Genomic DNA, 24,278 nt, shown 5'->3' with positions numbered 1-24,278 from the left:
TTTTTACTGTTCAGTGAAATTGGAAACAAGGTTAGCATGAGTAAGGGTAGAGGGAGAAGTGTTGGAGATCAGAAGGATGATGTGAAAACAGCTTGGAGGAGTAGATAGTAAATTGGTTAGGAAATGTCGTAGAAACACTGGGCAGTGTGCAGAGGGCCTGCTTGAAGTCAGTGGTCATAAATTTAAAGAGACTGTTCAGCATGGTCTTCTGTTTTTCTTTAGCCATATTCATAGGGTTGGAGTTTTGTCAGGCAAATGTGATAGAGGGATAAGAAGATACAAGGTGGTGATTTTAATTAAGATCCATGGATGTAAACAGATTAGAGGAACTGGAAAATATGAGGAAGGTAACAGAAAGTAAAAAGATGGTGGAAGGATCTGGATTGGAGGTTCCATTGAAGCAAAAAATGTGTTGAATTCGGGTTATTAGAGTGAGTTGGGACAAGCCAGGGCAGGGGACGGTGGTGACCAGAGCTGTGTGGTTAAAATTGAGAGTAGCAGAAATGACATGGTCTAGTGGTATAACTTGAGAGTTAAGTAGATGAAATAGAGTGGTGGACAGTTTTCATTCAAGGAGAGAAAAGCCGAACAAAGATCTTCATAATGGGTATTATCACATTGATTACAAGGATGTTGAGATGACCAAGAATGTGATGACAGGAGTAGTAATGAAATTGATAGGAAAGATGAGAGTTGACTGCCATAAGGAGGGTTGGCAACTTCTGACGGCATGCTTTTCGGAGAGAAGAGGGGAAAACTGGACTTGAGTCAGCAGTTAGGAAGGATACCCACTCCACCTCTAGACCCGATAGTGCATCAGTGTGGAAGAAAAGCCAGTCTCCTCTTCAGAGACTGGCAGTATGCTCAGCCCTGTTTTCATTAGTGCTAGACAATGAAGGGAAAAGTTAGAGAAGGGATAGTGAATACAGGGAATTTTACTGATGACAATAATTACTAATTCCAGAGAGCATGGTGGGAAGGTTTAGAAGTCAGGGGCTTTAGATTGCCAGGTTGCAGTTAGAACTAGGGTATGTTTCTTTTTGCCTTTTGATTTTCTCATTATTTTCTATTACTGAGTTCTAGATTAATTTCATGATGGTTAGAGAATATGACCTGTCTAATGTCAGGTTTTAGACGGTAGCTGACTGAAAAATCAGAGAAACTGAGTCCGAGTTTAAAATTTTATTGTCCCGGGACGAGGTTCCCGGGTCTGGGTGCTCAGGGTGCCAGCCGGGAAGTCGTGCCTCCTAGGAGCGGCGGGGTTAGATATAGGCTAGCTAGTGGGGGTGCAGATGATGCCTACGGGCCTCCCGGGCCTCCCTTGGTAGGTTAGGAGTTTCCCAGGGCCCGGGGCATAGCTACAGGCTGTGCGCAGTGGGGGTCCTTTGTTTGTCAGGGCAGGTCCTGATTGGCTGAGTGTGAACAGCTGTATGCCCAGATGTTCACAGGTTTTAGTTCCGGTGGGGGCCTTCCAGCCAGAGGCTACCGGGCCAGGCCTTACATCTAGTACCTATTTGAAATTTTTTGTAACCTTCTTTGTGATCCAGAAAGTGATCAATTTTTAAAATGTTTCTTCTACGGTTGAAAATAACATCATTTGGTTGACTGTTAACTTGTTTTTGGTTTTAGTGTGCATAATCTTTTAGAGTCTGATAAAATCATATTTTTAAAAAATCTCCCGCTATGTGGATTAGACAATTTCTCTTTCTCATTCTATTAGTTTATACTTAATATTTTTCAAGGTTTCATCAGTGTATGCATTTAAGACAATTCATAGTATATCATTAATTTTTTAATGCAGTATTTGCTGTATTCTTATTAACTTTTAGCATGTGGTCTTTATATTGCTACCCACCCCTCTTTACTTTGTTTAACCTTTCCCTGGTAAGTCTGATGTATGTTTTTTCCTATTCCTTTATTTTCAGCTATCTGTATGATTTTGTTATAGATGTATCTCTTATCAGCATATAGCTGGATTTTATTTTTTTTAATTCATTGTCGTAATCTTTGTTTTTTGATAGGTGAATTTATACATATACATTTATTGTGATTATTGATATATTTAGGCTAATTTCTTTTGTTTTGAACCGTATGAAATCAATGACATTCAACTATTTTTGGTATAAGAAACCAACAAGTTTCATAAAGTTCAACCTAGTATCTTATTTTCTGTTTACTGTCTGTCATTTTTCCCTCCTTTCCTGCTTTGCTAATTAACAGTTTCAGTTGATAAAGCTTTTAGTATTCATGTCAATCCTGTCCCATCCCCATTTCCCACCCCCCAAGCTATTTCATTTTTATTTCTTTAATAATATAACCTGGGCACATTGTAATTGTGTGTCAAGGTGTTGATTTATCTCTACTTATCCACATGCTCACGGAGCTGTTAGGCAGCTTCAGTTTCTGATGAGAAAGTTCTCTTGACTTCCAAAGGCCTTTCTGAATCTGCAGCCTCAGATAGAGGTCCATGGAAACTTTTTTCTAGTATTTCTGCCTTAGAGCAAAAGTTCCTCTGCAGCATCTGGACTTCAAACAATCAGCCTGACTTTATTCACAGATCACCTGAAACATATTTACCTCTGTTTCTATAGAAGGAAACTAATGCCTAACTGCTACTGCCTCTTTTGGGGTCAAAGGCCTGCACGCCTATGGTTACTTGCTACTTTGTATTTCTCTTTTGTCTTTGGTCCACATAGGTATTTATCTTGTATTTGAGCATGGCTATTTAGTTTTCTCTTTTTATTTTGTATGTGACATTGTTTGGAGCAGACATGATTCACCAGAACACATTTCTGTTCTAATAAAAACATATTTTGAATCATATTAAAGTTGAAATAATTGGTTAATTTCTAGCTGCCTTAATATCAATTCTTTTACTTTCTAATTATTTTAAATGTTTAATGCGTTAGGGTTTTTTCTGAACAAAATTTTTGCTGGTGTTATGTCTTATCATTTTCTCCTGCTAAGAAACCATATATTTCTAGTGGATACATGATTTGATTATGTAAATCATATAAATTATACACCTGTAATTTATAAATATATTTATATTATAAATATTTTATATATTAGATATATGACTGACTTTATTTGAAAGCTGTTCTTTTATATGTATATTGTCTTTCTGTGCTTTTATGTATTTAATGCTAGTTATATTGTTTCTTGATTTGTGGAGAAACTTAATCTGTTTATACTTATACCTTTTATATAAATATACCTTTTATAACCACTTTTATCCATGATAATATTCACTTGGGAAAATACTGTGTGTAAAAGGAAAAATTAGTTTTTGTTGTATTCCTGTCTAAATTCATGCTTAAGTACCTCATGTAGTTCATTTCATTGAATTATAATACTCTTGTTAATTGTAGTCCTTTCCTTCTACAGTGGGATATTCATGTAAACAAATAAATACTGTGTTAGCCAGTTTCTCTGTACCTTTAGCTTCCTTTGGTGTGGCACGGAGATTATACAAATTATACTTCAGTATGTTAGCTTTATTGCATTAGTCTCCCTTAACTGCCAGAAAATCTCAAGATTGTTTTTTGTTCCATACGTTTTTTATCTCAATTTTCTAATTTGTTTTTATCATTAAATATGTCAAATATACAAAAAGGTACTGAGAATAATTTCACAAATGTCCTGTATTCTTCCATCATCCATACTTAAAAAATAAACCTTATAAAGGTAGTTGAGGCCTGCTGTGTACCCCCTCCCTAAACACAGTCCCTCCGCTCCCTCTGACTCACCACTGCCTGATAACACTATCCTGATTATGGAGTTTATCAATCCCATACATGTCTTTATGATTTTATTACGTGTGTATATTTCTGTAGATAATATATAGGAATGTTTTGCATGTGTTGCTGTAAAGGCTGTCGTACCATGCTTCACATTTTTCTCCACCTTTCTTTGTTCAGCATTGTTTTTGAAACTTTCCCCTTTGATGTAAGATTTAGTTTATTCATCTAACTAGCAAATGATATTCCCTAGTTTAACTAAACCTCAATAATTTATTTTCTGTTCATGGACATTTAGGTTGTTATGTTTTAACTGTTAGAGAAATACTCCAGTGTATATGCGTATCTGTTTGTGCACAAGTGTAGCTCTTTACTTGGAAAGGCATTGTAGTCCACAGTGAGCTTAACGTTGACTCCATCACTCCTTTTTTGATCTTGGGAAAGTTCTTTTCTTTTTTTTCTTTTTTTTTTTTGTACACACAACCCATGCCCATTGACAGATGCACGCATAACAAAATGTGATATATACACACCATAGAACATTACTCAGCCATAAAAGGGAACAAAGTCCTGATACATGGAACAACATGGATGAACCTTGAAAATACCATGCTCAGTGAAATAATCTAAGCACAACAGGACAAATATTGTATGATTCCGCTTATAATAAGAAATATGTGGAATAGACAAATTCCTAAAGGCAAAATAAACTAGAGGTTCTAGGGGCTGATTGAGGGGGCAATGGGGAATTATTGCTTAATGGGTTCAGAGTTTCTCTTTGATGTAATGAAAATTTTTGGAAGTTTTAACCATCAAACCATTAAAAATGGTTAAAATGGGGTGGGCAATAGTGTCTCAGTGGCAGAGTTCTCACCTGCCATGCCACAATTCGCTGAGCCTGCCCATGACATAAAAAAGAAAAGAAAAATGGTTAAAATGACAAACTTTACATTATATATATTTTACCACAATAAAAATTTGACACTTAAATATTTGTGGTATCAATGAATAAATTAGTGAAGAGGAATGAAAGGCAGTATTGTCAAGTTTAGTGTTGGCTTGCTTATTTGTTTTTGGCTTTTAGAAAGTGGAGTTGGTTAAGTTGCACATTTACAGTTCTAAGGCTGAGAAAATGTCCAATTAAAGCAAGCCTATAGAAATGTCCAATCTAAGTCATCTAGGGAAAGATACCTTGGTTCAAGAAGGCCAGTGATGAACAGGGTTTCTTTCTCAATGTCTGCTAGCTTTCGCTCCAGGCTTCTTCTTTCATGAAGCTCCCCCTGGGGCATTTTCCGTCTTCATTGCCAAAGATCTCTGGCTCCATAGGCTCTCGTGGCACTTTCCAAAATGGTTCCATTTTTTTTTTTTTTTTAATTTTTTATTGTCAATGCTTAACAAACAAACATACAAACATTCTTGACATGTTGTAAATCAGTGGCTCACAATATCATCACATAGCTGTGTATTTGTCACCGTGATCATTTTTTTTTAACATTTGCATCTCTTTAGCAAAAGAAATAAAGAAGATAAAAGAAAAACCTCATATATACCATACCTCTTAACCACTGTCTCTGACCACTAGTATTTCAGTCTGTTCAATTTATTTTAACCTTTGTTCCCCCTGTTGGAAAAGTTTCTTAACCACTCCAAACTTTGGTTCTGTTCCCTGTTAAACAGGTAGAGCACTCACCTTGCAGGATTATTGGAAGGGTTAAATGAGCATTGTACTTATGAAAAACAGCCAGAACAGAGCCTGAGGTATTCTAGGCTCTCACCAGGAAGGACCTGTCTTGTGGAAAGAAAGGGTTATGGCAAGATTCTTTCTTTTAGTAGGGATCTAGTGATAGTAGGGGGGCGGGGGAGAGGCTACAGAGAAGCCTCTGTTCAGTGAATGAGCTCTAGGTCCTAGTCTACTCTTGTTAGAAGTTCACTCTAAACATGTTCCTCCATCCCTTCTTTTATTTGCAACCTACTCCCTGGCTTCTTTTTTTTTAAAGTCTAAATTCTCAAATTTATTCATTTAAATGTTGTTCATAACGTCACATTAGCAAAGTTGTAGGTTTACAGAAATATCATACAGTACGTACAGTGTTCCCATGTACTTCCCTTACACATGAATTTTTCCTATAGTTAACCCTGCATTAGTGTGGGACCCTTGTTACATTTGATGAAGCTTTATTATTTCAATTATACTATTAACTATAGTCCATATCTGTATTAGGACTGTTTGTATTGTACAGTCCTATGAGTTTTTCTTTAGATAGGAATTCTAGTAATATATACCACCTAAAATTTACCCTCTTAACCACATTCAAATATATAATGCAGCACCATTAATTACATTCATGGTGTGATGGTATCATCACCACCGTCTCTTAACGAAAGTTTTTTTTCATCCGAAACAGAAACTGTGTACCAACTAAGCATTAACTCTCCAGTACCTTACCCCACTGGGACCCTAGTAATTTGCATTCTAGTTTCTGATTATGAATTTGCTTCTGCTAATTATTTCATATCAATGAGATCATAGAATATTTGTCTGTGTGTATCTGGCATAGTTTACTCAACATGAAGTCTTCAAGATTCATCTGTGTCATCACATGTATCAGAATTCCAGTTCTTTTTACTGTTGAATAATATTTCATTGCATGTATAAACCAAATTTTTGGCAATTGTGAATAATGCTGCTATGCTCATTGGTATGCACATATCTGAGTCCCTGCTTTACATGCTCCCTGGCTTCTGATGTACATTCACAAGGAAATCTTAATTGAGAAATATCAGATATATATTTCTCTAGATATCCCTAAACTGGACAAGGCTAGTCAGCAGGTACTTTTCCACCAGACAGAAAAGAAAAGGATAAGTAATGTGGGACAGGCCTTAGAATATACCTTTTTTAACCCCCTTTTCTGATCCAGAAAAGTCTTTCATGTTGGAAAGCATGGACTTAGCTGGTGGTATAGCTGGCAGTGTCCAGATCATCCTCTGCCTGCCAGGAAGCTTTACTAACTTGTAGAGTCTCCAAGGGCACAATTTCTAAAAGAAAGTGGAAGAAAGAATTACACGGTTCCACTGTAAAGCAAAGCTAAATGTATTGACAGTCAATGAATAACTTTTGTAACATGTGATCTTAGAGAAGGAGGAAGACATATTTCAAACCATCTAGTAAACCAGTTCCATCCTATTTAGTTAGTCTGTTTGTGACTAACTCATAAGACTGTACAACACAAACAGATGTTTAAATAATAATAATAGTATAATACCTCTTATTGAGTGCTTACTAAGCTATATACATGTTGTCATATGTAAGCAATTGAGCAAACTATTAGTGCTATGCCTGGGTAGAGACAGAGACAGAGATAGAGATACTTAGACTTAGTGAGATTAAATGATTTGCCCCAATTCGAGTTAAATTTGGGTCTCACTAAGAAAGCTTGTGCTCAGTGGCAAAGCGTGTGCTCTTAGCTTAGGCTGTACCTTTGCTTTTATGGTTAGAGCTAGACTTTAGTTGATCTTGTCTGTGTGAGCAACAGGGAGGAACACAGAGGAGAAATTTTGTAATGTAGCTAAACACTGTCTGGCAGGTAGCCTGACAGCTTATGAACTATTGAATTGTCGTTGGTAAATGCTAGTGACAGACCCATTTTAGTGGACCACTTTGAAAGTCATAGCTCAAAGGGACATGGGTAAAAGGACTGGATTATATGTGCATATTCATCTTGACTTGGAATCTTCAAAATCCCTCATCTCATCTTTCACACTGTAATCTTTAACATATGTGGGGATGACTGATGTAAGGCATAGGTTTTATAGTAAGTCAGACAGTAATTCGACTTTTAGTTCTGCTATTTACTTAAGTGATCTTAAGCAAACTATTTCATGTCTAAGCCTTCCTGAGCTGTAAAATTGATATAGTGATACCGTTTTAGAGTTGTTCTAAGAATAAGTGGGTGATGCCTCTAAAACTCTTAATACAGTTTCTGAATTAATTAAAAGCCAGTCAGCAGTACCTTTTCAAGCTGGTGTCCTGGGAGGGTTAGAATAGAGACATTAGTAATTGAAAAACAGTAGTTATCCAGGGACTTCTGTTGTTTTGTGCTCCTGAATTTTTAGGTATTTGTGTGGATTTATTCTTTGGTACACACCTGCCCCTCCCATCTGGCTGAGATAAATACTATCCTCAGCAAGCTTTTAATTATCCACTTTTTCCTCACAACTCCACTGAGCCACGCAGGTAAACACTCAAGCGAACTCTCAGACCACGTTGAGTTTTTGCAGCATATCTTGTTCAGTAATCCTTTCACTTGCTTATAACAAGACTGTTCATTATGTAGACCATCTTTTAATTAGTATTGTGCATAATGACATAAATGAAATTACTTGTATTGTCACTCATTGTTTAAAAACACGAGATTTTCAGTCAACTCCAGCTCTACTCCAGTATGTAACTGCTCCCATTAATAGCATAGTTTACTGTGGTAGCAATAATGTAGTTTGAAAAACCCTTTCTCAGGCAGCTACTGCAGAATCAACTCTGCCAAAACAGGGAGTAAACTAAAGAAGAGAAAGACATGGCATACAGAGAGCAGGACATGTAATGTGCAAGAGATAACAGAATCTTGGGAGAGTGGTGGAGAATCCACCAGCCCAGAAAACTCCCAGAGAGACTTTTTAAGAGTTCATTGAGAGTCTGGGTTTAAATTCGTGAAAATAAATAGAAAACTAAGCAAAAGAAAGTAAAATAACCCCAGAGTGAAGGGGAGAGGAACATGCTACAGAAAAAAAAAAGTGTTCATAATATACAACTCACTTATGAATAGCATTTTACATAGTCCTAATATGAACGTTAAATAATAATGTAACTAAACTTACGCTATTACTGCATTGAGAGGCTGAGGGACTAGTGAGGGTCATGGTGGTGGTAGGAGTGAATATCCTCATGTTCTGTAGTAGGAAGTCATCAGGTAATACCTGAAGCTAAAAAACAAAATGAGGAAGTAAAAATGCAGACATATTATTTAGAATTATGGAGTTAAATATTGAAAGAAGTAAGTAAAAGAACAGAGCAGTTTGCTTTAATGGAGAAGGGGTAGAGATGGGTTAACAACTTTTTTCACAAGCTTTGGAGAGTTATTTGATTCTTTAAACTATGAATGTGTATAACTTTAATAAAAGTAAAAATTAAAACTAAATATAAACTTACTCTGGTAATTCTGCTATCTGGACACACATGCAAACCACCCTCCCCCGCAATGGGACTCACTGCCTCAAACTAGTATTTCTCAAAATTGTCAGGGTAGGAGAAAAGGGGAAAAGAAAAAAGGAATTTCTCTCCACTCCCTCTGACCCTTACTTAGGAGACCCCTCTTTCATTCCTCTGACCAGACGGAGAGGACTTGACTTCCCTTGGGGCTCTGTAAGTGCTAATGATGTCTGTAGACTCTAACCACCGTTCATAACAGAGTTTTGATGAGAAACTCAGTAATTCTTTCAGAAGTATTATTTGGAATGCTAAGGACACATTTTTCTTCCTCTAGTTTTTTGGTCCCTACCTCTCTAGCTCACACTTGTTGACAGTGGGCTGAAGAGAGATGGCAGACTATGTGGGAGCTTTTAGTGGATCTTGGGATGTGAAGATATGAGAACATGGAGTGAGGGGGGAGTAGTGGGTAAAGTAGAAACTGACGCTAAGGGACTTTTGGGTCAGTGGATAGAAGAAGAGGAGACACAGAGTTTCCACTGACCTTCATTCAATTCTATTTCAGCTCCTCTCATGCTTTTTATCATACCCAAGTCCTCCTTTCACAGCATGGTTTTCCATCCCCTATTACCTTCTGTCGGTCCATAGTGACACTTACTACAGAGGAGGCAGCCCCCAGTTTGGTGAGAAGAGCATCGACTGGAGTCTTTAATCAGTCCCTGCTGCTCACTTGCTGTCTACATGTCCTCAGCTTTTCTGTGAACCGTGGCTAGTAGTGCCTGCCTTATAGAATTATTAGGAAGCCTAAGTGCATGGTGGGCACTTGATAAATATTAATTCTCTTCCTTCATATATTTTTCTAGATGATTTAACTGTGTAAACTTTAGTGGCATTAGACTTTTTGTCTTACTGCATTCTTGAAACACGGTTCATTTCAAGTTGATAATATAGCCCAGTACATTTGCCATCTGTTAAATACATGAACAGAAAACATTCATCAGAAAGAGGTATCTATTTTAAGAATGTAAGTGACATCTTTAGAATAGTTTTAACCCAAATGTGTAATTTTAAATAGGTACTATTTATTACACATGCAGGATTGGCCAAAACTTAAGTCATTTTAACAGTCAGTTTTTATAAAGACTTTGCTTTATCTCTAGGTGTAAAACAAAGGTTTATCCGGATAATCTTCCTACAACAAGTGTGGTGATTGTTTTCCACAATGAGGCTTGGAGCACACTTCTGCGAACTGTCCATAGTGTCATTAATCGCTCACCAAGACACATGTTAGAAGAAATTGTTCTGGTAGATGATGCCAGTGAAAGAGGTAAATTTTAAATTTTAATGTCAATAGCATACTATAAATTTTATCATGGTTAAAAAATAGTTGCTATAATTTTAACGTGATAGTTGTATCCAGTCTTCTAATTTTAGCCTAAACTATTTCTGGCATTTGAACTCATTCACATATGCAAAAAATTACAGCTTTGTGAAACGTAAAGTATTATTTTGGTTACATTTCATTTGTGTCACATCTTAATCTTGTTTGAAAAATAAATAATATGATGTAATATAAACATTTATGTCGAGCGGTTGAAAAAGCTCATATAATTTTTTTTTGGCATGTGCAGGATCCATATAATTTTGTCAGGATGTTCTCTCTGGGAAGCCCCAGCTCTGAGTCAATAGAGAGAGAGAAACTGGATCCCACTGAGAGCAATGAATGGAGAAATTTAGTTCCATGTAGGCAGAAGTATCTTTGATAGCAAAATGGAGCCTTAGCTGGGTGAGCCCTAGTTCTCCAGATTCTTCATAGGTTTCTCCATTTCTAAGTTTCTGGAATGATCTTATCTAGGTAACAAAAGAATTAGGAAAGAACTTATGAAAAGGTATGGAATACAGTATGAATCTCATCTCATGGTAAATCTACATTGACTCTGCCAAAATATGAATGTCAAAATTTTTCAAAAGTTTCCTATTTCAAAAATACTTTTGGGAAAGGATATATTAATTAAAGATATCTTGGCCCAGCATGGTTTATTCTGAATTCTTCTCAGAGTCACAACACAAAGTAGCTCTACTTAGTCCATTTGTAAAGAAACCTGTTAAATTCAGGGGAACCACCATTACCTAGTCTTTTTTCTCCACCTCTGTTTAGGAATTATTAGTGTCATGTGTTCTCCCAGTGTTTTTATGCACACGTGAGAAAAATCTCAAGAGAGCTACAGAAAACAGCCCTCTATTATTCCTTCCCTCCTTCCTTAACCAGCCTTAAACTTCATGATCTATCATTTTAACCTCTTGCTAGGATCTTCAGTTTTCTTGCTTGTCCTCTGATTGCATATGCAAGATAGTTTAGTCACATATTATACATTTCTCATCCTGTGTCCATGTACCTTGAAGAGTGATTAACTATGAACATGCCTTATTGAGATAGTTGACACATTGGTAGCAAAATAAATCTTATTACTTTGCCAGATTCTAAGAGGTACAACTGAATAAGATACAGGCTTACCTTCTCCAGTACCTTATAAGTAAGGAGACAATTTAGAATCATATAAAACATTTAAATATAGTACATAATGTAATTAAATGGCAGATATGAATGACAGCTATTGTAAATGAAGAATACCATACTTAAACAAATAATTACTGTTGACATTAGAAGTATAAAATTTGTTCTGTTAATTTGTGTGCTAGGAGTTAATCCCTTGTTAAGAAAATTAGCTCTTAATTTAAGCAGTGAAATATACAATATCTATCCTGGAAGTGACTTGTATTTGGGTTACTTATATATTGGTGTTAGCTAAATTAAATATTCCTCAAGGAGAGAGATTTTTCTCTCGGATAAAATGAATTACTTTTCCATTTCTTCCTTTGGTTCCCCCTTCTGTTGAGTGTCTGAGAGGGCTATTTGGAGCAGTAGGTTTTTCTAGGCCATGACCTAGTCAGAAAGGAGCATGTGCCCACAACTGTAGAGTGACATAGAAACCCACATACACCAGTTCTCTCATTCTCTTTCCACATGCAGAGCCTTCCTTATTGCTGTAAACTATAGAAATCTGTGGAAGAAAACTGATGTGAGAAAGGGTTTACCTTGCTGCTCTACCTGAGACTCTTAGGCACTCAACAGAATCCCAGAATGCTACCCAAAGAGTCCCGGTCAGAGATCTGACTCTCCTCCCTTCTTCCTGCCTGGGAAGCCTCAGGTGTCCAGGTCGCCATTTCTGGTATTGGGAACCACTAAGCATTGTGCTTTGTGATTGCAAGTTATCTAATATAATAATCGTTGGAGGATGGGGGCAAAATGGCAGCTTAGTGAAGTGTGGCATTTAGTTCATCCTCCAGAGCAGCTAGTAAATAGCCAAGAACAGAACAACTGCTGGGGCTACATCAGTAACCAGATATACAGCATACACAAGTCTGGACAAGCTGGACTGGTTGAGACCACACAGAACTGTTAAATCCCCCAAGCCGTGGAGGACAGCATCCCTCCTCCATGGGAGCGGTAGGCTGGTTCCCTGAGGGGAAAGGAAACAGATTCCTGGGAAAAGCATTAAAGGTACTAGGAGTTTTTGCTTTGGCAGAGAAGGGGTGGGGCTGATGGAAATGAAAACAAAAACTCCAAGACTTTTTTAGTCAGACAGCGTAAAATACTGCAAAAGGACTGGACCCAGGGTTCCTGGAAGATGGCAGAATAGAGGGTTCCAGAAAGATGGCAGAATAGGACAGGTTGAGTTCACCCCTACTCCAGGGAACAGCTAGAGAAGGGATGGGAAGGTGACTGAGATGCGATTCCAGGTATAAGTGACCCAGAAGGGCCTTCTACACCACATACGGGAGGCCCTGGTTAGAAAAGCTGAAGAATTGAGACGCGAAGAACTGGAGACTGTCCAACTGGTGCAAACAGCCTAAAGCGCCCCTTTCCAAATGGAAGCCTGGAGCCCTCAGAAGTGCACAAATGAGGAGACAGGGACTAGGAATACTCAGACACTGTGTCCCCCACACTGCACCCTGCTCCTGCACTCCAAAGTCTGCCTGAGCTGCACCCCATACCCACCGCCCCCACGCTGCACCTCTGTAACCCTGTGACCCACACCCAATGCTCTGAGACACCAGCGTAGCGCCCCTAACCTATGCCTATACCTGTGCTGCAATGCATCACCACACTGTTCTGCTCCATCCCGTGCCCTTCCACCCCCATGCTGCACCTCTGCAACCCTGTGACCCACGCCCACTGCTCGAAGACACCAGCGTAGTGCCCCTAACCTATGCCTGTACCTGTGCTGCATTGCATCACCACACTGTTCTGCTCCATCCTGTGCCCCTCACTCTATTCCACATCTATCCCGCACATCCAAAGCTTTAGTCTACTGGAGGAAATCCACTCACAAAGTAAACCAATCAAGATACATGCCTCAAAGACAATAGAAGATCACAAGCCTATCAAAATACAGATAAAGCCTAGCCTAATCACCAAATTAAAACAACACTGGAGGAGATGCAGACTTTGGAACAACTAATCAAAAATGTTCATTAACTATACTAAATAAAATATATGGAATGGCGAATGATGTAAAGGAGATTGAGAAGACACTAGAAGAGCATAAAGAGGAATTTGAAAGAATAAATAGAAAAATAGCAGATATCACAGAGATTAAAGATGCTGTACACTAAATAAAAAATATGCTAGAGACATACAACAGCAGATTTGAAGAGGCAGAAGAAAGAATAAGCAAACTAGAGGACAGGATAACTGATTTTGAACACTCAAAACAGCTGATGGCAGAAAAGATGGAAAAATTTGAATTGGATCTCAGGGAAATGATGGCAAAACAAAGCACACAAATATAAAAATCATTGGTGTCTCAAAAGGAGAAGAGAAGAGTAAAGGGCTAGGAAGATTAGTTGAAAATATAATTTGGGAAACTTCCCAACTCTTATAAAGGACATAAATGTGCAAATCAAAGAAGCCCAACAAACTCCAAATAGAATAAATCCAAACAGGCCTTCCCCAGGACCTATACCAATCACTCTGTCAAATGTTGAAGAGAAGCAGAAAATCCTGAAAGCGGCAAGAGTAAAATAATCTACTACATACATGGGTAACCATGTAAGACTGAGTTCAGACTACTCAGCTGGCACTGTGGAGGCAAGAAGGCAGTGATATGATACATTTAAGATCCTGAAAGAGAAAGACTTCAAGCAAAAATTCAGTACCCAGCCAAATTGTCCTTCAAAACGGAGGGGGAAATGGAAATTTTAACAGACAAACAAATCCTGAAAGAATTTGTGAACACGACACTGGCCCTACAAGAAATACTAAAGGAAGTTCTGCCAGTTGAAAAAAAAAAAAGATAGGAGAAGGAGGTCTGGAGGTGGGAACAGAATTGAAGAGTACCACTAAGGGTAACTCAAAGAATAAAAAGAGAAAGAGGGAAAAGAATATATAGATCTGACAAACAAAATCCAAAGGATAAGATGGTGGATTCAAGAAAAAACCTTTCAGTAATAACTTTGAATGTTAACAGACTAAATTTACCAACTTACCTGTGCTGCAATGCATCACCACACTGTTCTACTCCATCCCATGGAGCAATCTGTAAAAGATACAGATTGGCAGAATGGATTAAGAAATATAATTCATCAAAATGCTGCTTACAAAAGACTCATCTTAGACACAAGGATATAAATAAATTGAAAGTGAAAGGATGGAAAAAGTGTTCCATGCATGTAGTAACCAAAAGAAAGCAGGAGTAGCTATACTAATATCGGACAAAATAGACTTTAAATGTAAAGACATCATAAGAGACAAACAAAGAAGGACACTATATATTAATAAAAGAGACACTTTATCAATAAGAAATAACAATTGTAAATATTTATGCTGTCAATCAGGGAGCTCCAAAGTACATGAGTCAGATGTTGGCAAAGTGAAGGGAACAGTAGCTGTTTCAACAATAATAGGAGACTTCAATACACCACTCTCCTCTATAACTAGAATAACCAGACAGAGAATCAACAAGGAAATAGAGAAGTTAAACAATTTGATAAATGAATTAGACCTAACAGACATATATATATATATATAGGCCATTACATCCCAAAGCACCAGGATGTATATTCTTCTCTAGTGCTCATGGAACATTCTCCAGAATAGATCATATGCTGGGGCACAAAACAGGACTTTGTAAATTTAAAAACATCATAATTATTCAAAGCACCTTTTCTGGTCACAATGGAATAAAGCTGGATAACCACCAAAGAATGAGAACTATCACAAATACATGGAGATTAAATAACACACTCTTAAACAACCGGTGGGTCAAAGAAGAAATTACTGAAGAAATCATTAGCTATCTAGAGACAAATGAAAACAAGAATACAACTTACCAGAACTTATCGAATGCAGTAAAGGCTGTGCTAAGAGCGAAATTTATTGCCCTAAATGCCTATATTAACAAACAAGAAAGAGTGGGTGGTACAGCGGTGGCTCAGTGGCAGAATTCTTGCCTGCCATGTGAAAGACTTGGGTTCAATTCCTGGAGCCTGCCTATGCCAAAACACACACACACACACACACACACACACACACACACACACACACAAGAAAGAGCAAAAATCGAGGCCTTAACTGCTCACCTGCAGGAACTTGAGAAAGAAAAGCAAACTAACCCCAAAGCAAATAGAAGAAGAGATATAAGAAGGATTAAAGCAGAGTTAAATGAATGGGAGAATGAAAGAACAATAGAATCAATAAAACCAAAAGTGTTTTTGTTTTTTTGAGAAAATCATTAAAATTGGTGGGCCACTAACAAGGCTGACAAAAAAAAAAAGAGAGGGAACATGCAAATAAACAAAATCAGAAATGAGAAGGGGGGTCTTTACCACAGACCCTGAGAAAATAAAAGAAATCAGAAAAGGATACTATGAACAACGATATGCCAACAAACTAGACAACTTAGATGAAATGGACAAATTCCTGGAAACACATGAACATACCACACTGATGCAAGAAAAAATAGAACAGCTCAACAACTAATCACAAGTAAAGAGATTGGATCAGTCGTCAAAAATTTTCCTACAAAGAAAAGCCCAGGGCCAGATGGCTCGCCAGGGGAATTTTATCAAACATTCCAAAAAGAACTAACACCAATCCTGCTTAAACTTTTCCAAAAAAATGAGGAAAAAGGAACACTACCTAACTCATTTTATGAAGCTAACCATCTGTTCAATACCAAAATCAGATAAAGATGCTAGAAAGGAAAACTGCAGGCCAATCTCCCTAATGAATATAGATGCCAAAATTATCAACAAAAATACTAGCAAATCGAATCCAGCAATACATTAAAAGAATTATACACCAGAACAAGTGGGGTTTATACTAGGAATGCAAGGATGGTGCAACAGAAGAAATCAATTAATGTAATAGAGCACATTAACAAATTGAAAGGGAAAAAATCACATGATCATCTCGAGTGATGCTGAAAAAGCATTTGATAAAATTCCATCATTTTCTGATAAAAACACTTCAAAAGATAGGAATTGAAGGTAACTTCCTCAATATGATAAAGGGCATATATGAGAAAACCCAAAGCCAGCATGTAATCAGTGGAAAGAGACTGAAAGCTTTCCCCCTAAGATTAAGAACGAGAGAAGGATGCCTTCTGTCACCAGTATTGTTCAACATTGTAGTAGAAGTTCTAGCTAGAGCAATCAGACAGGAAAAAAAAATAAAAGGCATCCAAATTAGAAAAGAAGTAAAACTTTCACTACTTGCAGATGACATGATACTAGGAAAATCCTGAGACTTCTGCAACAAAGTTACTTGAGCTAATAAACAAATTCAGCAAGGTGTTGGGATATAAAATTAATGTGAAAAATCAATAACGTTTTTATACACAAGCAGTGGCCTAACTGAGGAGTCAGTTAAGGAAAAAATTCCATTCAAATAGCAACTAAAAGAATCAAGTACCTAGGAATGGACTTCACTAGAGACATAAAGGACTTGTACACAGAAAACCACATAACATTGCTAAAAGAAATCAAAGATCTAAATAGATGGAAAGACATTCCTTGCTCATGGATAGGAAGGCTAAATTTTACCCAAATTGGTCTACAGATTCAATGCAGTACCAAAAAAGTTCCAACAAACTACTTTGAACACTTAGAAAAGCTAGTTAACAGATTCATCTGGAAGGGAAAGACATGCCAAATAACTAAAAGGAGCCTAAAAAGAAGAATGAAGTGGGAGGATTGACATTTTCTAATTTTAAAACTTATTATAAAGCCACAGTGGTCAAAACAGCATGGTACTGGCACAAAGATAGAGGTATTGAGCAGTGGAATAGATTGAGAATGCAGAAATAGACCACCAAATCTATGGTCAACTGATTTTTGACAAGGCCCCCCATATCCACTGATCTGGGGCAAAATAGTCTTTTCAATAAATGCACATGGGAGAACTGAGTATCAGTAGCCAAAAGAATGAAAGACCCTTACTTCACACCTTATACAAAAATTAACTCAAAGTGGATCAAACACCTAAATATAAGAGTGGTACCATAACCTTCTAGAAAAAAATGTGGGGAAACATCTCCAAGACCTAATGATAGGAGATAGCTTCTTACACTTTACACCCAAAGCACAAGTAACAAAAGAAAAAATAGATAAATGGGAACTCCTGAAAATCAAATGCTTTTGCACCTCAAAAGAATTCACTGAAATGGTGAAGAGGCAGCCAACTCAATGGGAGAAACTATTTGGAAATCACACATCAGGCAAAGGTTTGATATCATCCTGTATACATATAGAAATCATACAGCTGAGCAACGAAAGGACAAACAACCCAATTATAAAATGGGCTAAAAATATAAGTAGGCATTTTTCTGAAGAGCCAATACAGATGGCTCACAAGCACATGAAGAGATGCTCATGTTCATTAGCTATAATGGAAATGCAGATCAAGACTACAATAAGATACCACCTCATACCTGTTAGAATGGCTATGCTATTAACAGACAGGAAACTACAAATGTTGGAGAGGATGTGGAGAAATTGGGACATTTATCCACTGCTGGTGGGAAGATATAATGTTACAGCAACTATGGAAGACAGTTTGGTGGTTCCTTAGGAAACTTAAGTATAGAGTTGCCCTGTGACCCGGCAGTAGCATTACTTGCTGTATACCCAGAAGAGCTGAAAGCAGTGACAGAAACAGACATTTGCACACAGATGTTAATAGCAGCATTATTCACAATCACCAAAAGATGGAAACAATCCAGGTGCCCATCAACAGACAAATGGATTACCGAAATGTGATATATACATATGATGAAATATTATGTGGCAGTAAGATGAAATGATGTCCTGAAGCACATGACAAGATGAATGAGCATTGAGGACAAAATGCTGAGTGAAATAAGCCAGACACGAAAGGATAGATACTGTATGACTCTACTTTTATGACCATGGTAAAGGTAAAATCAGAGGCTTATAATATAGAGTATAGGGGATTTAAAGATACGTAGAAACTAGAGATGGGTGAAGGGTTAGTTAATGAGGTTGAACTCAAATGTAAGGGAATAGATAGAAGTAAAAGTCATTCACTAGTGGGTCTATAAGTAATATTACCGTATTGAAGGTAAACATGATTGAAAGGAGTTGTATGGACCTCTAGGTCCCACTGATTAACACTACAAATATAAATAAGTTCTTGCATGAACTACTTCAAAGGTATGATTCTCATATAAAGAGTGTTTATGTTCAGGGTACTGGGGAAAAACTGCCATTGCATGCTATGGGCGCTGAATTAACAGGAAAACATCATTAGTACCACAGCAACACTGGGAATAAATAATGGGGGGAAGGGACAAGTGTAAGGGGAGGTTTAGGTTTCCTTTTTGGTGAAGGTGTGTTTTTTGGTTATCTTTCTCTTGGGAACAGTGAAATTGTCTAAAATTGAGAGTGTTGATGGATTGTGTACTTTGGACATTATGTGTGACGCCTAATGAATGCAGGTGACTGAAGGATACACTAATTGAAAAGTAGATTGGTGAGTGATGGTATATATATGATTGAACATTGTGCTGCTAAGAAAAGGAACAAAGTTGTGAGGCATGCAACATTGTGAGTGAACCTGTGGGACACTTGGTGCGGCAAAATAAGCCAGAAACAAAAGAGTAGTTATTGTATGGTCTCATTTAGAATATGCTTATAAGAAAACAGAATATATTAAGCAGATAATCAAAAAGTATTGGCAAAATCCCTGGAAGACTGGAAGAAAGAATATGGAACTATTAAACTTTAACACTGGGGAAACCCCTGATACTGTGTCAAACATTAGGGACAGCCAAATCAAAAGGCCAAGCCCTTGATCTTGAGGGTTGCTCTTGTGAAGCTTGTGTATGTAGCAGAGAAGCTTAGCCATCCTATACGTATGCCTAAGAGTTACTTCTGGAGGACCTCTTTTGTTGTTCAGATAATGGCCTCACTCTCTCTAAGCCCAACTCTACAAGTGAAATCATTGCCCTCCCACCTAAATGAGTCTTGGCATCCAGTGGTGAATGTCTCCCTTGCGGCATAAGAGATGACCCCCAGTGATGAGTCTGGCCTGGCACCATGGAAGCAACAAAGCCATCTTAACCAAAAAGGGGAAAAGAAATTTAAACAAATAAGGTATCGAGAGGCTACTCTGAAGGTCACTCTTATGCAAGCTTCAGTTAGACATTGCTATCTACTATAAATTGCCAAATCCCAACCAAAACCATTCCAGCCAATTCTAAGGAACAACTAGGACAATATATAAGATTCTACAAATGTTCCATGCACTAGGGTAACTTCCCAGAAACCTACAACCTCCAGATGTGTTCCTGGACAAAATAAATACTAAAACCTAGAGGGCCCAGCCTCTCCAGAATATCAGTTTGATCCGTCTCCCTACCCCATATTCCAACATAAAAAAGTAAGAATAGGAATAACCCAAATACCCCTAAAGAGTGGGAGAAAGATCAAAGGTGATGGTGGAGTTATATAGAGAAGGTAGAGTTTAACAAGCAAGTATGGTTGCTGAATCATCATATTGATATTTCTTCTAGCCTCCAGTGTCTTAAACAGTTAGACGTAAAAACCTAAAATTGTGGAATTGTAACCCATGCCAAACTCTGAAATCTGTTCTACAACTAATTGTTGTGATGTGCTTTGAAATTTATTGCTTTTTTGCATATATATTATTTTTCAAAAAAATGAAAAAAGTCGATTGTGATGATTAAAAAATATTATTCCTTCTAGTGTCCAGTGTTCTGGAGTAGCTAGAAGAAAAAATCTGAGATGATGGTATGGTTGCCAATGGCAAACTCTGGGATTTATCCTGTAACTACTTGTTGAATAGTGCTTTGAAAATTACTGCTTTTTTCTTTCTTTGCTTTGTATATATGTATATTATATAATAAAAAAAATGTTAAAAAGAAAAAATCTTTGGCTCTGTTACCTTTTGTTTAGGTGGTGACCAAACCAGGCTCTTTATTTCTATAAACTAAGTAGCTCTGCCCTATATATTTTAAGTTTCCTTTTTTTTTCTTCATGAAACACAGCCGAAGCGCCATCCTTTCTCACCTGGACAGCTGAAATAGACTAACCTAGTATAACTAGTTTCCCCACATCCACTCGCAGCCCTTTCCCCTGTTCAGCTTCATGCACACTCATGCAGGGTGTGCTTCTCATTCCTGTAAATCTGGTCGCCTCACTTCTCTGATTAATGCCGTTCCTCTGAGTCCTGCATGACCTGGCACCTGCCTCTATCTCCAGTCACTTCTTGAACTATTCCCTCCCTACCTCCTATTTCTGCCCATCATCCACGTTTTTCTTCCTTGAATTTGAATTTCTTCCTGTCTATCTCAAAGCCTTCACTTACATGATCCTCTTCTCACTCCCTAAAACATCGTTTCTCCAGGGAGCATTGTTCTCTGTCTCCCCAGCCTAGTTAATTACCATCTAATCATTCTTCAGAGTTCAGTCCAAATGTGATTTCTTTAGAGAGGCCCTCCTTGACCTTGCCAGATCTGGTCCTGTCCCTCAGAACACATCTCATAACATACTATACTACTTCTCCACAGCTCTCACCAGAATATTTAAGTGTTTTCTTGTCTATGTAATGCCTGTTTTCCTCCTTTAGATTATACACTCCATTAGATCTTTTTGCTCACCATTGTCTCCTCAGTGCATACAATGCCTCTTGTATGGTAAATAGCCCAGAATTTATTTGATGAATGAGTGAAAGAATAATCTACAGTCAGTTCCTGACATTTACTTCCTGTCTGTGCAAACCTCCTAATGAGGTTGTGTAGCATGCACAATCTCCTTGTGTGTTCAGGGTACTTTAGTTCACAGTTAACCTGCTCAGTTGTCAATAGCCATTTATTAAAGAAGTATAATTTAAGTGCTATAATTATCCCTATTTTACTTATGAGGAGAATGAGATTTAATAAAATAGAGTATCTAAACCCAGGATAAACCTACAGTCTGACCTCTTAACTGGCATGCACATGACTGCTGAAGCAACTTTATTATTACAGGGTCTGTGATGAAGATAGAGTTTGGATGAATCCGAGTTAATGCTTAAAGTTATGTAATCGCCACTGCAGAAGGCTATTTTAAGACTTAATTACAACTGATTTAATGTTCCTGAACTGAAATGACTGTTACTTTTCTCAATTTCCACAAAGGGAATGGAAGTTCATATTTAGTAGGGATTAAGTTTATTAGACTCTGCATTCTTTCCTCTTCCTACAACTCTTTAGCGTCCTAGGTGGCTAATATTTCTCAAATGTTGTGAACAATGAAATATTCCCCGACCATCACACTAACATTCATTCCTTAGCAGGCGCACTTCTTGATAACCTCACATTCCCTGATGGAAAGATGGTCGAAGGGTCCATTTATAAGCCTAAAAGCTATAAAGATATTTTGATAAAGAAGATTCTTTCCTACTTTTAGATGACATACTTAACCTCCTGTTTTTGTAAAATGAGGCTTTGAAATAGATAGTTCCTAATCCCTACCCAGCCCCGACTCCATAATTCTGTGCCAATGGATAGAAAGACCAATTTCTTAGTCTTGTTATATGAAAGCCTTCAAGATACCAAGCAGATTTATGTAACATCTTTTTTGAGCCCCTATACTATGGAATTATATATTTTTTCATTCTATACACAGATAATACAGTGTATTACAGCTTTCAAAGGTATGGAACTCGGGAATTCGTTTGCTTTGGTTCTTAAGCACTTTAATCTGTCTAATATTTTTTGAAAAACATATTGGGAAGCACACTGTGACATACCCAATAGCCTAACATATAAGAGTCTATCAAATGCAGGACATGAAGTAGTAATTAAACCTGTCAGATCGTGTGACTCCAAAGTCCTTAGCTGTTTTTTTCTGAAGTTCTCATCTAAGATTTCTTGCTGTGGTTGGAAAAAATAGTCTTCAAAATCTGGCACATCTAGGTTTGATTGACTTGTGTTTCCATCACTTTCCCAACTGTGACACCTTGATCAAGTTCATGTAATATTCTTAGCCTCAGATTTTGGTTTCGAAAGTGCTCATATTAATACTCAACCTCATAGTGTTGTTGTGAAGATTAAATTAAACATGTGGAGAGACTAGCATAGTGCTCACCAGACACAGATAGCTACCAGTGCTCAATGTCGCTTTTCTCCAGGATTGAGCACTACCTTCAGAACCTTTTTTATTCAGAATACATTGCTTGGTTCCTAAAGTCACAGTGGTAATCAGGAATTCTAGTCCAGTTATTTTTCAGATACTCTTTTTTGGACCCAATGTTAGAAAGTATATTAGCAGAAATGAAAATGATCAGTATTCTGGTGTAGTCAGTCACATAGCTCTTTCTTTTCACAGTTTCCTTATCTCTGATTACTTATTGAGTCATTCTGGTCTTACTGTTGCAAAAAAGCAAGAACCATTTCACTGCTATTTATCTTTCCCTTCACACTATGTTGGAAGCCTTTCAGTACCCACTGTTAGTATGTTAAGAGCCCTTAGTGCATGCATTCCTAATCTCTGTATGACCTTCCCAATACTTGAGTTCTGTGGGAAGAGCTAGTCATAGCCCCCTCCCTAGTTCCATCTCAATTATTTCTTTCCCTAGATAGATTATAATTGGAAAGACATGTGGCCATATGATCATCCTAGCATAAATTCCATGAACTGACCTTATCTGAAAAATCCATTCTTTTTGCTTTGAGGAAGTGGAGCCTTTTCTGCTTTTTAAAGTCAATTAAGTATTTTGGAGACAGTACATCTTTGCTTAGGTGTATAATCTCTACCTGAATTCTGCACGATAGCTCTCATACTCTTTCTCCCTTTTCCCTCCATTTTTCTCTTTCCCTTCTCAGCCGTCCTTCCTTTTTAAAAATCAAACAGAACTGTTTTACCTAGACCTACTTGTCTGTTAAGAATCTCTATTTGACCTACAGTCACAGTCTAGCATTTCTCTCCTGAGCTCAACCTCTCTTCTTGCCTGCTGATACAAGGAATATATAGTCAAAGTCTATATTAATCAATAAGATGATTCATTTCTACCTTTGAAGAATTTACACAATTTTCTGATTTCTAACAGCTATTCTTTATTCTGTTTCTTCTCACTGTTCAGGTCTGGATTTAAGGCTTTTTAATTGCTCTCTTTCTGTTCCTGATTCTTTAGCAAGACAGAAAAAGAAGAAATGAGCCAAGAAAGTTGGTTAGAGAAATGTGGTAACATGCCTCCCCTTGATTGAGCCTGAGTGCAAAAGCTCTCTCCTTATTCCACATGTAATAGGGTAGAGGCAGCTCTAGTACATGGTTCTAAAGAATAAAAATGCTTCCTGGTAGAGAAAGTACTCAGTAAATATGTGTTGGATGAATATTGCAAATTAAAATTGCTATACATCTACATAGCCCCTGTTCACCTTTTTTCATGTTATTTTTTGTTCATTTTGTTAATTTTTCAGACTTTTTGAAAAGGCCTCTGGAGAGTTACGTGAGGAAATTAAAAGTACCAGTTCATGTAATTCGAATGGAACAACGTTCTGGATTGATCAGAGCTAGATTAAAAGGCGCTGCTGTGTCTAAAGGTCAAGTGATCACCTTCTTAGATGCTCATTGTGAGTGTACAGTGGGATGGCTGGAGCCTCTCTTAGCCAGAATCAAACATGACAGGTAAATAAGTTTGTTTTCAGTGTATGTGTTCTAAACTATGTTGTAAGTGGCAAAATTGTATATTTTTACATAAATACAAAAATAGTTTCCTCCAATGAAGAGCATTCTAAACTAAACGTGAG

The 24,278-nt window shown here is 37.4% G+C and overlaps 1 protein-coding gene across 3 annotated transcripts in view; it reads left to right on the top strand.

The window, feature by feature from the left end:
* GALNT1 (polypeptide N-acetylgalactosaminyltransferase 1) overlaps positions 1 to 24,278 on the top strand; it is a 174,220-nt gene that overhangs the window by 105,382 nt on the left and 44,560 nt on the right. For all 3 annotated transcript variants that reach the window (XM_077135619.1, XM_077135621.1, XM_077135620.1), the window contains exons 5-6: positions 10,104 to 10,270; positions 23,949 to 24,156. In XM_077135619.1, coding sequence (XP_076991734.1) covers positions 10,104 to 10,270; positions 23,949 to 24,156 — 375 coding nt within the window. The remainder of the gene's footprint in view (positions 1 to 10,103; positions 10,271 to 23,948; positions 24,157 to 24,278) is intronic.

This window comes from Tamandua tetradactyla, chromosome 18 (genome assembly GCF_023851605.1).
Source record: "Tamandua tetradactyla isolate mTamTet1 chromosome 18, mTamTet1.pri, whole genome shotgun sequence".
Classification (NCBI taxonomy): domain Eukaryota; kingdom Metazoa; phylum Chordata; class Mammalia; order Pilosa; family Myrmecophagidae; genus Tamandua; species Tamandua tetradactyla.
Note: the sequence above shows the minus strand (reverse complement) of the source record. Positions and strands in the feature narration are given on the sequence as shown.